Source organism: Pteropus medius, unplaced genomic scaffold (assembly GCF_902729225.1).
Source record: "Pteropus medius unplaced genomic scaffold, Ma_sr-lr_union100, whole genome shotgun sequence".
Classification (NCBI taxonomy): domain Eukaryota; kingdom Metazoa; phylum Chordata; class Mammalia; order Chiroptera; family Pteropodidae; genus Pteropus; species Pteropus medius.
The window spans coordinates 14,926,685-14,943,035 of record NW_024349802.1 but is presented as its reverse complement, the minus strand read 5'-3'; the positions used below and the strand labels follow the sequence as shown (position 1 = coordinate 14,943,035).

The window sequence follows — 16,351 nt, the reverse complement described above, 5'->3', positions numbered from 1 at the left end:
TTGCCAGAACTGGGTATTATCATCTGGCATCTTTTCTTTAGAAACTTTAGTTAGTTCTGAAATAAGCTCCAGATCAAACAGAAATTACTCTCAGGAATCACTGTAGCACACATACACTTCTGAGTAAGCCTGTATTAGATATAGACTTGATACTCACGTACCTCTACAAACAAGATGGGAAAGATGCCTACTTTGTCTCCTAACTTTCCTTCTGCCCAATTCTCATCCACTCGGCTGATCACAGTGATGATATCATCCTGAAAGAGAGAAGTCTTACGGTCAGCGTTTACTCTAGGTTTTCAGGTGGCGAAAGCTCTCAGTGGACACCAGCTTGGAGTCCCAGACGGAGGAAGGTGCAAGAAATGTCTTATCATGATTTATTTACAAAATTTTCCTGCTAAATCATCTTTCTTCATACAAGGCAGAATTTGGGTCACCAAGACCACAAGAGAAATAGAAATAATTTAGAGGATCAATGGAATCCAATAGGAAAATTTAGAAATGTTTCTAATTTTTAATTACCAGCAGAATCTGGGCTTTTTATTTAAATTAATCTGATAGAGATGGAGAAATCAAGATAAAGGCCATTGGAGACAGACTTTTATCTTAGAAAAAAGAAGCCTGAATTTCATTCTGATTTTGAAGATTTTTCAGAACCTATTCAATATTTAATGTATCAAACGTAAAGTGGCTTTTTATTCAAATTTTTTCTTATTACAAAAGGTTATATGTAGAAAACATTTGAAAATACAAATAAGCAAAACAAAGAAAAAATTCTGCTACAATAGAGATAAACCCACTGTTAATGTCTTAGTTAACACATTTTTTCCAGATTCTTTTCTATGAAGATAAAACATATATAAACATACATATAAACATACTAATTTTTAAAAGCTTTTCCACAACATACACACATGTATACAATAAAGAACATAAGAACACAAAGTTTAGATGTAAAGCTTAATGCATTTTGTATTGATTATAGAAACAAAACTTCCTTCCATATCAAAAGTTATAGAAAATTTCTAGTACCCAGAAGGCTCCTTTGTGCCCTTCCTATCACCGAGCAAGAGGTAATCAGTCTTCTGCTGTCTGGCATATATGTTCATTTTGCGTAGTCTTATACTTCATACAAATGTAGTAGTTATACTGGATGCTCTGATTTTTCATTTAACACCATATCAGGGACACCTTTCCATGTCCATACCTGTTCATCAATCTAAACCTGAATGTTCATCCACTGACCTCTCTGACCTTCTGATCCAATGCCCCATGCATTGAAATCTAAATTAATTTACTGCATTATACCTTTTCTAGTTTTTTCTGTCTTTACTACAATTTGCAATGACACATTTAGAGGTAATTATTTCTTTAATGCCTGTCTAGTTCATCAGATCATAAACTACACGTGTGCAGGGCCCGTGTCTGTTTTGTTCATTTTTGTGTCCCCAGCTCCCCTTTAGTAGTCATCCAATAAATATTTATCGAATGCGTGCATGCATGCATGAATAAATGAATGTGTGAATAAATTGTATAGTTTACGGAAACAAAACACCAGGAAAAGGGCAGCTTTGGGAAGGAAGGTCTTCAGTTTAATTTGGACACGCTGAGGTTAGGAAGACCATGGGATTTCCTGGTATGGTCTCAGCCTTCCTTCCATAGCCCTCCAGAATAGATCAAATTCTCTCTTCTGGTTCTTTGTCATAATTTCCAATTTACATGTCTATTCCTTCCACTGAACTGCTGGCTCTGTGAAGGTAGGGACAATGACTCATCACTTTATCTCCAGAGGGCAGTTTAGCACTTGGGTGGGCTTACCAAATGAACCAAGCAGGTGGAATAAGTGTCCTAATTTGTAAATTCCCAGAGAGGAGAAAAAAGCAGATAACACTTCCTGCCTATGTGTTCCTCCAGTTGTGTCCCCAGGGCTCAGTGTCTAATGCTTAGCATAAAGTAAATACTGAATAAATAGTTGTGGAATTGAGCTGTCCTTCCTCCACTGCAGTTGAAGTATAGACTTTGCAGTTTGGGCTACAGAATGACCTTCCTTAGAGGAATCTGAAGTGCCAAGAAAATAATGATCAGTGTTTTAAACTATGAAGAAGAGTGAGGTTATCTGGTTTGAGAGACTCTGAAATAAATCTCATCACAGTCCATGGAAATGATGGAATGAAGATGCTCTATACAACAGAAGACCTTTCTTGAGCTATTGTAACAATGCCATTCCTCCTATTTGATCTACTTATAAGTAGCAAAGAATGGAAATCACTTCAACTTTGGTTTCTATGAGAAAATTTGAATGTTTAAGGAATAATAAATACTGAACACAGAAAATTAAAGTAGTCTAGACTTTAGCAGAAGTGTTCTTACTTGCATATGGTGAAGAATCATCCAATAAAAAAAGAGGCAAAAAAATCTTAGGGTAATTAATGTCCTTGGAAAAATATATCTTGAAAGAGGTTATTTATGTATAAAGGTATAATTATGTTATGATGTGTATTTTGAGTGCTGTGAATGCAATGTTTACAACAAAATAGACTGCTATAAATGAGAAGAATTAGGTGATGAGAACTTGGTCAGTAAGAATACCCTTACAGATACATGATAGAGAGGTAAAAGCTATAGTTTTGCAAGCATGCTATCAAACCATGTTTATAATTTTCTGTCCACATGCCTGCTTCCCCCACTACTCTGTCTGAGGGCAGGGACTGTGACTTGTTCATGCTTATCCCGGGTGCCTGCAAAGAATAGGTGCTCAAAAGTGATTGTCAAATGAATGAATCAAGGTGTAAATACTTATTTTTGTAATCGCAATAGAAAAAGTTTAAGGATTTCTATCAAACTGTTATTAGATTTCTCTAGTGAGTTCACATCTACGTAGTTTGAATTATACACACATTACATATATATGCACGCATATATACATACATATATACATTTATGTATAAAATATATCATTAAGAAAATAAGCAAATATTAAACGAACAACTCTAGGTTCTGTTGTAGTCTCTATGTGATTGCTAGTGACTTTGGTGGTGGTCCAGAATCTTACCTTGAGGAAGGTCAGGCAGTCCTGGTTGTCACTCTTGTCTTTATCTCGTAGGTCAAAGTTGTAGAGGGCCCGGCAGAGTGGGGGCGGCTGGGGCAGCTGCTTGATGACTTCCACCGAGCTGGCTGGGAAGAACCCACTGGCTCCATTGATCTCCCCCTGGAACCAGTTCTCATCCAGCTGTCTCCGGAGCAGGATGACATCTCCTTTATTAAACCTCAGGTCCCCGGGATTCTGCCCTCGGTAGTTGCATAAGGCCTTTGCTCGAGGCACCTGCAGTGGCACAGACCAATAAAATGCAGACTTAGCTTAGAGGCTAGAAGGACAGAAGGTATCAGATTACTAATTAACTATTGACCACTTCCTTTGTGCTAAGTGCTATATGCGAATCATCTCTTGGATCTGTAAACATCAAATGCAATGTTTACAACAAAATAGATTGTTGTAAATGAATAGAATTAGGTGACGAATTACATGTTGAATTATACAGTAGAATTATATGATCTGTGGATCATATCTTTGAGACAGACATTCTAATTATCTCCATTTCTAAGTAGGGTGACTGAGGCACAAAGTAGTTTAGTAACTTGCCTAAGGTGATATAGTTGGGAAGTGGCAGATATAGGATCTGAACTCAGGCCATCTGATTTTAGAGCCCCTGTTCTTAATCACTAGGCAGGGAACAGGATTTTGGACCTGACTCCACAACCATGCGAACTTCATTGTCTTATGTACTTAGCTTAGAGCCGGGAGGGTCAGTGACACCTTCTGGGGCCTGAATACTGATTTTGAATTCTGACTCCACCTCTTTCCCTGTCTGTTACTCCAATTACTCGGTCAAGTTATTTAATCTTTCTTAAACTGTATTCACTTATAAAATGGGGCACAAATAGAATACCTACCTCATTAGGGTAATTGTGAGGAATAAATAATATTCGTAATACTTTTAGCATATTGTTTGGTATGTAGTATTTGCTCAATAAATGACATCTCTTATTATCATCATCATCTATAATGGAGGGCTAATGATTTCAGTTCTACCTATTCCTCAGTATTGATGGGAAGAAAACTGAGGTGAAAAACTCCCTGAGAATAGAAAGCGTTATACAGGAGTGATGCAACATAGTTTGTCTTCAGCCTTCTCTAGAATGGTAAACCTCACTAGTGTTTGAATCATTAGGAAGCACAACTGAGACAAAGAAATAATTAATTAGGAATCAGTCATCAAGTTAAAAAAGTCAGCTAAAGAATTGTCATTTGTCGAATCAGTCGTCTGTCTAAATAATCATTTCATTCAAATGTACTTTTTTTTCCTAATAGAAACTGGTATTTCCCACACAGAAATGGCCTCTCTCTGGCCTTTCTTGAAGATAGTCTGGCAAACTGAAAGTTCTAATAATGTAAGTTTAATAGAAAGCCTGTCAGCGTCACCTGGGATTGTATTTTGTGTTTTTCTTAGCACCGGGGTGAAAAAGTCCCCTCTTCTGGGGACAGACTGCTATTTGTAAGGGGGTGTAAGATGGCATTACAGTTCTTCAAGGAAATTCTGAGTCTGCAGTGTTCATTTGAAAAGGAATTTCAAGCAGCTTAGGGGTAGAGACGAGATCTGAACAGCATGATATTGCTGATGAGATGGGAGAGCGGTGCTTTTCTGCTGGTCCCAGGACACAGTAAGGAGAGCCCGGGAAGTCAGAAAACCACAGGAGCACAGCTCCTCCCCTGGAAAACCAGCGGACAACTGAGCAAAGATGTGTGTGCTCCGAGGTTTAGCACAGTGCAGTGGAGAAACGAAATTGATTGAATAAATTATGATACACCCACACAATAGAGTTCCCTGCGGTCATTAAAAGTGATGATGTTGATCTATAATTGATAACACTGAAAATACTCATAATATATTGTTAAGTATAACAGAAGAGGCTAAAACACTTACGTAGACTAGGCTTTCATTATAGTTATATATGTTTATTTTTACCTGGGGAAAATGCTAGATGGCTCTACACCAACATTTAAGAATGGTTATTTCTATGGAGTAAGATTACTGAATATTAAAAAAACATGTTTCCCTAAATGCTTAGCAGTGTTTTCTAACTTTTCTACAATGAAATAATTGTAATGCCTATTAAAATTAGATAGTAAAAATAAAACGAATGAAACTAAGGAGATGAGAAGTGAAAAGTATGGGAGTAATTTAGGAAGAAAATAAGCCAAGCTGAGTAGGCTCACCAAAGGATGCAGCTATCTTTTTTGGAAAAGATGTTCCTAACCTGAGAAATAAGCAAGTAGATGGACACAGGATGAGAGCAGAAGATTTCTGGGGGATGATCTGACCGTGCTGAACTCCTAAGGTTTGGTATGTCAGGGAACATTCCTTCCCTCTAATTTTCCATTGTAATATAAATCACATTTTTCTGGGTACATGACCACCTAGAACACCAGTCACATTTTCTAGCTCCCTGACGCTAAGTTCTGGCTAATGGGATGTAAATAATTCTTAGAAAGTGTCCTTACTGAGAGAAACCAATTTCTCTTTTCCTTTCTTCTGCTATGTGGAATGCAGGCATGATTTTTGGAGCTCCAGCGGCCACCCTAAACAATGAAGATGAAGGGCACACCTAAATAGGAAAGAAAGTATTCTAGGTTGCAGAGCTGCTAGGCCAGTACATGTACTACTTTACTTCCATACTTTTTTGTCTGAAAGCTAAATAAATTCCCATTTTGCTTAATGTACTGTTACTTTAAATTCATAAAAAGAAAAGAATGAAAAAAATTAAGAAAAGAGAAAGCCCCCTTGACTTTGCATAATAATGATAATATCAACAGCTCATATTTATTGATGTGCCAGGCATTGTGCTAAGCACTCCACAATATATTTACTTAATTCTCATAACAAACTGTGATTAGAAAACTGGGTATCAGAGAGCTTGAAAAGTTGCCCAACTTCATGAAGCTAGAAAGTGGTGAATTTGAGCTCAAGTCTATCTCCAAGCCCAAGTTCTCAACCAGTCAGCCAGTTTTTCTCAAGTCTGTGGTTCGCCACTGATTCTGTATCAGAATCCCGAGAGATGTTAAACATGCAGATTCCTGGACCCCATCCCTGACCTATTTGACCAGAATCTCTTAGAGTATGATTCAAGTAGCTGTATTTTCACAAAGCTACCCCAGTGTCCAAGTCTGACGCTCTCATATCTGAGGTATATCTTATTCTAACTAAAATGGGAGCAATGAAATTTTGATGGAGGTTTTATAAAAGGCTAAGATGCTTTTTTTCCTTTCTTTTCTGGAAGACATCCAGTGCAAGTGGCTTATGTACTTTCATGGCTACTGACCATGTATATAAAACTAAAATTGTGCTAAATGCTTAAGTCTCTTTGAAAATGCATTAACTCTGAAACCTTGAGATAGTGCTAAAGTTTTGTTGAACATTGATTGCCCTAAGGCACTGGTGGACTGTCCACTGGAATTGGAGAAAATGCATGGCACCCCAACATGTGTTGTCAAACATATATCGTTTTCAGTATTATGATACCAAGTATCAACTGTGGTACTTTCTTCAGGTAGGATATTAATTCATACTTGTTTCTTTTGGTTGATGGTTGATACCTTTTCCATTGATTTAAACTTGCATATTACTTTTACTCCATACGCCCAGTGGTCATATATTCCAAAGTCACTGGACCACTTGAGTACGTAAGTGCCACTGTTTAATGAAATACATATATTTAGGTCTGTAAAACTCACAGTGTGACTTGGAGTACTGCCTGTAGATGACTGATTGCAGAATATTTACATGGACCATGGTGGTATACAAAAGAAAATGCTTTTATATTTATAGATTATTTCACTGAACTATATAAAATGAGTATCAATAAATGTATTATCTCCCCCAAACCCAACACACACAGAATCATCTTTTCTCCATCTCCCTTCAGTATAGGTAACTATTGGGAAAGGGAATTATAAATTCTATTTTTAACATGAAAACTCTTTTCATCTTCTTTCTCTTCATTTGGATAATTTCTTCCTGGCATTCTGAGTTCCACATTCATATCCATAGGAAATACTGGCTTCTATATCGTAAAGAAGGAAGAAGGGAAGGGAGAGAAAGAGAGAGACTCTGAAGAGGAGAAGGAAGTTAACATTGATCGTGGTTCCGGCAAGCCATAGAAATTTTTCTTATGTTATTGCAAAACTGCATTTTCCATATATTATCTCATTCATATGATCTCAAAACCTTGTGAAATAGGAAGTATCACCCCAATTCAGTGAAGAAGAAACAGAAATTCTGAGATGTTCGATGTCACCATGCGAGGTCACATAGCCAGTGTATGGCAGCCCCGAGGCTGACTTAGGCTTATTTGACCTCAAAGAATCTTCAGTCTCTTTCATCCAACTGAAGTCACCAAAGTATGTTTTTCCATCATAAAACTCATTTGAGGCTCTGTTTTGTAATTAAATCTGAATAGGGTGTGAATGCAATTTGCTTCTTTCTGGCTGCATTAGCATGAATTACTGAACTCCAGAGCCCTCACATAAAAGTTAAGCACCCGAAGAGACTCAGCTGGTTGATTCTATCCGGTCCTCAACTGTTCTCTCAAGGGAAAATGACTCCAAGCGCCACATCAGCTATCAGTGTTGTCTTGTTGGTAACAGCGTTCATCACCTGTAATTGTTGCCCCAGGTGCAGGCGGGAGGGGAAATGGGGATACAGTGGGTATGGATGTCTCACAGTCAGGTCATTACCAAACTCTTTTTCCTAGTGTTTTCCAGAAAGATAATACAATGGAAATTTGTGTGTGCCTAAAATGCTTTTTTTTCTGAGATTCAAAAAGCTCAACATTTCTGTGCTTCTGTAATTTGTCTATTGATATGTCATCTCAGTAGGGTCTGAAAGCCACAAGGGTCATGCTGTTGATGGACGGATGATGCACAGAACTCAGAAACAAGAACACAGGGCATGTGAAGACACTAAGAGTGAAAATATGTTGGAGTAATTATGAATGTTGGTAGTAAAATTATGGCAAGCATCCCTTCTCTGAGGAACCAGCTCTTTGCTTCCCATCTTCCGATAGGCATGTTATTCACTCTGAACGTACCACACACACAGGGTTATGTAGCCTGGGCCAGCCACTTAAGAGTCCCCAAGTCCTGCTGGCATAGTGCTTAGTACAAGTCAGGCATGTGCTCCAAACAGGGCCAATTCGAATCTCCTTTGAAGTTTTATACATAGATACCAAAAAGAGTTTTTCTTACTTTTGGATCATGAGCCTTGAAGTGGTGAGCCTCGGACTACCAGTGGTGATATTTCCCAACCAGTGGACACACCTTGCTAAATGAAGCTGCAGAAGGCAGCAGAACTAAAGCTATAGTGAGATAGACAGGTAACTAGATAAATGGAGCCTTGATGAGAAAATCTGAACACTTAGATCCAGCTGTGCCTGAAGGATATACAGTTAAATGAGATCATATTCCCAATATACTGTTTATTACTTAAACTACTTGGACTTATTTTCTGATACTTGAAACTGAACAAGTCCTGACTAATACATATGAGAAACACAGAAACAACAAAACTGCACAACAAGGGAATATTCAATAGCAGAATTCAGAAACGGCAGGAGGTCTAGCTGCCAAAGAGCCCTGAGCTGATTTCCAATTTGAAAATAATGAAGGAGGCATGTGGATTGATAATAGCGGAAGAGAAAAAGAGTCCAAGTGGAGCAGAACCACCATAGAGGGGCACAAGGGACAAGCTGAGCTTGGGGTGAGAACTCGACTTGCTACTAAGTGACCAGCTCTTCACCAGGCACTAGTGACACTTCCCGCTCATTTAGAAAGGAGTTGGCCTTGTTCTCTCTCTGGCATCAGGTGGGGCCAAAATCAACATGCTGAGCTAAATACTTCCCTGAGTTGACCATGAGATCACCCATCACTGCAGAATGGAGCCAAGAAAAAATATTCTGGCCTTTGGCTTGAGTTGTCATTCACCAGGCTATAAATTCTCTGCTGGAGAATTCAAGATTTGTGTCTGAAGCACCTCTGTATCTCTATTTCTGAGGTCTGGACACGAGCAGGTATTTAATAAATGCTTGATGGATGAATGCATTCGTGAATTAATAAAAAAAAATCCAAGAATTATCATTCCTGGAGGAAAAGGACGCATGCAAGGTTAATAAATATGACTGATAATAACGAAAGCAAATCTAACGACATGAGGTGGAAAATTAAAAAAAAAAAAAAGAGTTTGGTCATATTTTCCAAGTTGCCCTGAATTTTAACCATTTTGTGCTACATACAATCAAAAAATGTTCAATACTCAAATAAGCTTAGGAAACACTAAGTTAAACAAAGTCATGCAGGTTTCTTTGCTGACCTGCTTCTCAGAAGGTTTACTCTGCAAATGTGATTTATATTTGCATTTGAATCACTTTGCAGGATTAGCAGAACAGGCCGTGGGAATACTGGGCAAGGTAAATGTGACTTCCCCTGTGACTTCACTCTACTGGTGAGACAAAGGGTCAACTAACGGCCCTGGATCCTAACTTCCTAGCCTCTGCTTAGTCAGCTGAGCCACCTCGCCTCCCTCCCTCACCATGATAATTCTTTTGGAGCAGATTTGTTGCGGGCAATGAAGTGTATATTAGAAAGTGCTGGCTGGCCCTTGGGCACATGCTTCCCTGTCTCCCATGAGGAGGGAGAACTCCCAGCACTCACTCAAAAAGATCAGATCTGGTTGCCTCTGAAATATCTCATTTCACCAAATTTTCCTCAATTATCTCACTTTGGGGTGATCTCATTCCATCATCATAGGAGGTAATCCCAGACATGTTCATAGCCATATCCCTGGCTCCAAACATAAGCTGATTCTTAATAAATAGCTTGGGATTGCTTTTGAAATGGGCTGGGTGCCAGGTCCCAGAGATGTTCAGTGGGATACTACTGAATTCTCCAGGGAACCGAAGCATTACCATTGGCATCTCTTCCTCCAAAAGAGCACAGGGCACCTGTGAGGAAGGGCTAGAGGGGTGTGGGTGCCTGCAGGACAAGGGGAGAAGCAATTTCATTTATTCTGGGAGGCTATTCTGCTTCCACCCATTATTGCCATTTCCAGGGTGAGCTTTTCCTAAAAGTATGGCACCTGATCCATTTGGTTTGAGAAACTGAGCCAAAATCTCCCATGCAGAGGGAAGAAAGATGAGTCACATGACCCTCCTACACCTAATACCTTTCTTGACTTAGTGGGGAAAAAAAGGCTTTGGTTACATGGTCATTGGCTTTCCTCCCAAATTTTTTCTCTCTTTCACCTTGCGAAGATTTCTAGAGCTGAAGTTGGAATGATTAGTGACAACATGACCAGGCAAACAGCAAAGAGTTTCTCATAATGGGGCCATCTGGTCTGGGGGATTGAGGTGGCCTCTAGATATGATACGCAAATAGCGTTTTGTGTCCTTGAGTGAGACACTGAACAAATTTGGGCCTCAGTTTATTTAACTACAAAGAGAAGAGGTGATTTTTTTTTTTTTTACCATTCCTTCCAACTCTAAAGATAACAGAATGTTAAAGTGAATTATCAACGCTCCAGAAGAATCTTTAAAATACTATAGAAATAAAGGTAATCGATGAAATGAAATCAAATTGGCAAAAAGTAGATAAGGCGTTGAAATTTGAGTCATGGGTAGAAGGCGATATTATTCTCTCTATTTTCGTGTATGTAGTCCTCCTTAGAATTGCTAGTGAGGTGAAGGTGCCACCAGCAGGGCAGGCTGCTGTGGTGCGTAATGAGGTGACTGTGAATGCTCCCAGTCCTTTGGGGAAAATGACTTTGGAGAGAAGAGCTAAAGTGGCAGGCTTGTCCTCTATCGTCAAAAAGTTGTTTTTTGATTTCAAATGGATTACTTCTTAATTTGTCTCCATCCTTTAAGACTTGCATGTCTCTGTGTGTGTGCGTGCATATTTACACCTATTTGTACTATAATTTGGTGATTCAAAGGGAAAAGCCTGCATGACCCTTGTTGAAAACAGCAAATCCTGGGAAGTTAGAATTCTCTCAGTTTAGCTGTCCTTGAAGTCAAGATGTTTACCCCAAGACCTTCTGCAAATCTGCAACTTGTCTGCCTCTTTTAAATTAAAATTCAGAGCATTCCTCTCATTTATACCAAATGGAACAGTGATGACCTTGGAGAAAAAGCACCTTGCCTGCCTATAGAGCTGGATCCCATGTTAGGAATGAGTATCTGTATATCAGAACGATGCTAAAGACCCACATGTCATCTGTTCCATAGGGTTATTTCTTTCAAGTAGAAAGCTTGACTATAGGGAAACCCTCTGAAAGTCCCGAGAAATGGAAACTGTCTCCTATGATTAAGCTGTAGAAGTGTTTCAGCAGTTATTTGCAATCATTTTTCATTCTGAGATAGTCAACAGTTCTAGGAATAAGAGATATTGCAGAATATGTGAACAGTTCTTTATTTCCATGAGGTCGTGTCCAGATAGGAGCCAATATCCTTGACACTGCCTCTATATTTTCTGCATCTTTGTCTTAAGAAAGCCTTTCTTGTCTCTTCCCCCAACGCTGAGTTGAGCCACTGGATCCCATACTTCCCCTATCACAGACTCATCATCTTGTATTGTAATTGCTGGTTTACCTCTCTGCCTGTCCACCAGATCTGAACTCTGTAGCAGCACAGACTATGACTTGTTCATCTTTAAACTCCTAACACCTGGCAAAGCGATGGCCATCTACTCATTCACTCAACAAAAAGGCACTGAATGCCTATATGGGACTTCCTAGCTGTACCTACTAAGTACTAAATAAGTATTTGCTGAATTAATATGTGAATGAATGAATGAATGAATATTAGACCATACCATTCCACTTAAACACAATTTCAACTTTGATATTTTGCTATCTCTGCTCCTGACATAAAATTCCAGCATACCCAACTAGTTATTTTTCCAGGATTGGAGAGTATCCAGGCATGCTACCCACAGATAAAAATAGTGTTTTTCTAGACCACCTTTTTAAAAAGCCCCATTATTTAAAATGTGCTTTGGGCTATGTCCATATCCCAGTTTTTCCAAAGGATACCTGCCTGGGAGATTCCTACTGTTGAAGACTTTTTCTTTCCCACATGTCCTCTTCATCAAGTATATAATCTCTACTGCAGGCAGCCGTGATGAGTGACAAAAACTGCCAGCTGGTAACTCCAGGAAAGGGAGCAGGAGGGAGCAAGGAGATATCTTTTTCTGCCTATTCAGAACATTGAAATCCAATTTATTGCTGGCCATATGAGCCAAAGAAAGCAGCTCTCAGCAGCTGTTGATCTGAGAGGCTCCAACCTCATTTCCATGACCCGGTGTCACTGACACTTCTCAGGCATGTCTGGGAATGGGTTGGCATGAAGGAGTGGCCCTCCTGTTCTCGTCTCTAATGGCTGGCTTTGGGGGAGGGGGCCTGTTTCAGATGGCAGAAAAAGTGATAGTCACTTTTTCAAACATCTTTTTTGTTGTGGATGGACATTTCTTGGTAATTGCTGCCCCAGGGTTCTTCCTCTTCTTATTACTTTTGCCATCACCCAGTGGTGTGCTTGTAACGCAGCTGGGCGTGGGGGGCTTTGATTCGTGCCAACTTCCACAGTGTAAATACTCCTACCTTGGCTACCAACCTGATGTCAGTGAATATGGAATTGGGAAGACACAAGACATGTGCGTTATTGCCTTTCAGGAGCCAGCAAGGAGCCTGTTCCAACAGCACTACACAGCTCCCTGTCTAACTTACACTGTCTCCAGAGGTTACAGGTCTCTCCAGACTAGCACATTGTCTTTCTGCAACTGGGATTTTAGGATATGGTTTGTAAAATCCTTTTGCATCTGTTATGCAATTGAGCTCTGACCACACCACTGCATGGTAAGAATTACTATGCTTATTTGGTAGAGGAAGAAACTGAGGCACAGGAATATATGACTTGCCTCAGCTCACATAGCTGGAGTTTACTGGTTCTTATCTCTCTGCTCTTGACTCTGGCCATACTCCTCTCACGCTGCCGATTGAAGCCAGTGAACATCTTTTTGTACTACCAATGGCTCATGTACTCTCACTTCTTAAGTTCTTCCAAGAATATTCTTTCTGTATTCTACCCCCTCCTTCTCTTGCCCAACTGCTACTTGTTTTGTAGGTCTCAGCTGAAACATTATGTCTCTGGGTACCCATGTCAGGGTGCTTTTATGATGCTCCCTAGCATCCCTATCATGGTATTTGTCAAATGGTGTTGAAGTGGCTTGTTTATTGTTCTTCCTTCTCTACCAGATTGTAAACTTGGAGAGGGTAGAAACTTTTATCCAGCTTACCGTGGATCCTAGTGCCAAATACAATGTCTGGCTCAATAAGCATTTTTAGAAGAAATGAATTCATGAATGATAGTCTCTTAATTTACTGAATACTTTGTTTTTCTATACTATCTCCTATCAGGACCCAAAAGAAGCTATTTCCTCATAGATTGGTTGAAGTTTTCTCAGAAACCTGGTGAGGCCCTTGCTGGAATGTGCAGCCAGCCAGATTGCTCCACTGCCAGTTGCAGGTGCTCACCTTCCCTGCCTTACCACGGCCCCTCTGGGCTTTGCAAAGTGTGGCAGAAGCAAGCTGAGAAACCTGTTTGGTGTGCTGTGAAATGTGTTCATTACACGCATGCCAAGACAAAGACACAGTCAGGAAGAATGCTCCAGACAGAACCTTCAGGAAAGGAGAAGTGTTTAGGAATATTCTGGAACCAGCACGTCCTGTAATAACTGCAAAACTAAGCCTTATGGATTAGCATTGATTCCCTTAATTTCCCTCTGAGGAAGCAGAAAAGGATCAAGGCTGCTTACACACTGGGGATCTGCTAACCTTTTGGCACCATAGAATCTCATACTTACCTGAGGCATTTATTACAAACATCTAATCATCTTCTGTAAACATAGACAGCTGCCACTTAAAACAGGCAAGAGTAGAGTCTGGCATGTTAGTTATTTCCCTTATTTTGCCTGAGCCTGCTTAGTAGTATAAACATCGGGGTTTTCATCTATGCTCTTGAGCATATATGAGAAAAAATATGATTAACCAATCATCAGAGGATTCGATTATGCCTCTAGAAGCGTTCGGTCTTGTAGAACTTTGCATGATGATGGAAATGTGCTTCCTGTACTGTCTAATACAGCAGCCACTGGCCCCAGCACTTACTGAGTCTTTGCCATGTGGCTAATGTAAACAAGGAAAGAGATTTTAAGTTTTATTTACTTTTAATAATTTAAATTTGAAGTTAAATAGCCACATGTGGCTAGTGGCTACTATACTGAACAGCACAGCTCTAGATCTAATTATTAGTTACAGGAAATATTGAGGACTGAAGAACATATTAAATGATACCACAGGGATGCAATAAGAAAAATTCAGAAAATAAGAAACTATAAGACAAATGTAATAGCACGGAAAAAAAGAGGAGGGGTGTGTGTGTGTGTGTGTGTGTGTGTGTATGTGTGTGTTTGAAACTTAGAGACTAAAAGAGATGTAAGAGGCATATCAATCCAATGAAATATGTGGAACCTGGTAGATCTTGAGTCAAACAGACCAATTACTAAAAAATTGTGAAAATTTGAACACTGATTAGATATTTGATTACAGCAAGCATTTTTAGATATGATAATGGTATTGAGGCTATGTTAAAAAAATAGAGTCCTTATCTATTTAAAAGATTAGATATTTGATTACAGCAAGCATTTTTAGATGTGATAACGCTATTGAGGCTATGTTAAAAAAATAGAGTCCTTATCTTTTAAAGGTACCTGTTGAGTTGTTTACAGATAAAAGAAGATGATTTGAACTTTTTCTCAATCGAACCTAGTAGGGAGAGAAAGTGAGTAGGATATGGATGAAATCAGATTGGCCTTATGCTGATACTTTTGGAAGCCAAGTGATCGGTTTATTATTACATTATCTATTTTTTATATGTAGAAAACTTCATAATAAAAAGTTTTTAAAAACTATCAGAGGAATGCCAATGTTGGTAAGAGATGGGCAAACAGGTACCTTCCTTCTTAAATGCTGGGAGCTTAAATTTCATGATGAAAAGTCAACTTGGGTACATTGATCAAGATATAAACTATGTGTTCCTTTTCACCCAGAAATCCTGGTTTTAGGAATTTCTCCTACAGACACATGCAAGAATCTATGTAAAAGACTGTGAAGTGCAGGATTGTTTATAACAGTAAATAATTAGAAATAGCCTAAATGTCCTTTGGTCATGGATTGGTTAGATAAACAATAGCATGCAACTACTGTGGAATGCTAAGCAGATTTAAAGAGAATCTTTAAATCAGTGTGAACTGCCAGCAGAAAGATGTCTGTGATATATTCTTAGGTTTGAAAAAAAACAAAGTGCAAAAAAATATGTGTAGTATGACTCAATGAAAAACTACATATAGGTATATAATCATATATTGGTGTCTAAGCACAGATAAAACCTAGAAAAAACATACACCAAATTGATCCGGGGAATGGAGGAGCTTACAACTCCACTCAAATGAGTGTGAGTTGCTGTGTTATCCGCGGCTGTCGATCAGCCAGACTCTCTCATCATCTGTTCCGTGAATAATCGATGGCTGGCTTTCCCATCAGGTAACATGGCTGCTTTCCTGTCCCCCCGATTTATATATTGAAATCCTAACCCCAAAGACGATGGCATCAGGAGGTGGGGCCTTAGGCAGGTGCTCAGGTCATGAGGGCAGAACCCTCATGAATGGGACTGGTGTTTATATGAAGAGACCCCATATAGACCGCTAGCCCTTCCATCACGTGAGGCCACGGCGAGAAGAAGGCTCCAGCTAGGAAGCAGGAAGAGGGCTCTCACCAGAAGGCGACCAAGCCAGTGCCTTAATCTGGGACTTCCAGACTCCGAACTGTGAGAAATAAATTTCTGTTGTGTATAAGCCACCCAGTCTATGGAATTTCATTATAGTAGCCCGAATGGATTAAAATACTGGCCCTCCCTCCCAGAAGAAAATAAATGTTTTTGTGACTGAGAAGTTTCATTCCGCATGAACTGTTGATTTCTACCTCCAAAGTGGAGAGATGTTTAGAAAGTTCATTTCTATCATAATAATAGCTGCCAGTTACTGAGCAACACCCTGTGTCAAGCATGATGCTAAGAGGCCTATGCACATGTCTCTTACTCCTGAGCTCTGGAGTCAAACCCAAATTCTCCCACTTGTTCTCTGTGACCTTGGACTAGTTACTTCAGCTCAGTTTCCTCATATATAAAATGGAAG

At 39.4% G+C, this 16,351-nt stretch overlaps 1 protein-coding gene across 2 annotated transcripts in view; it reads right to left on the bottom strand.

Moving 5' to 3' along the window:
* Nucleotides 1-16,351, bottom strand: part of SH3RF2 (SH3 domain containing ring finger 2) — a 108,488-nt gene that overhangs the window by 62,567 nt on the left and 29,570 nt on the right. For both annotated transcript variants that reach the window (XM_039836450.1, XM_039836449.1), the window contains exons 3-4: nt 3,053-3,322; nt 162-257 (exon numbers count right to left, since the gene is read on the bottom strand). In XM_039836450.1, coding sequence (XP_039692384.1) covers nt 162-257; nt 3,053-3,322 — 366 coding nt within the window. The remainder of the gene's footprint in view (nt 1-161; nt 258-3,052; nt 3,323-16,351) is intronic.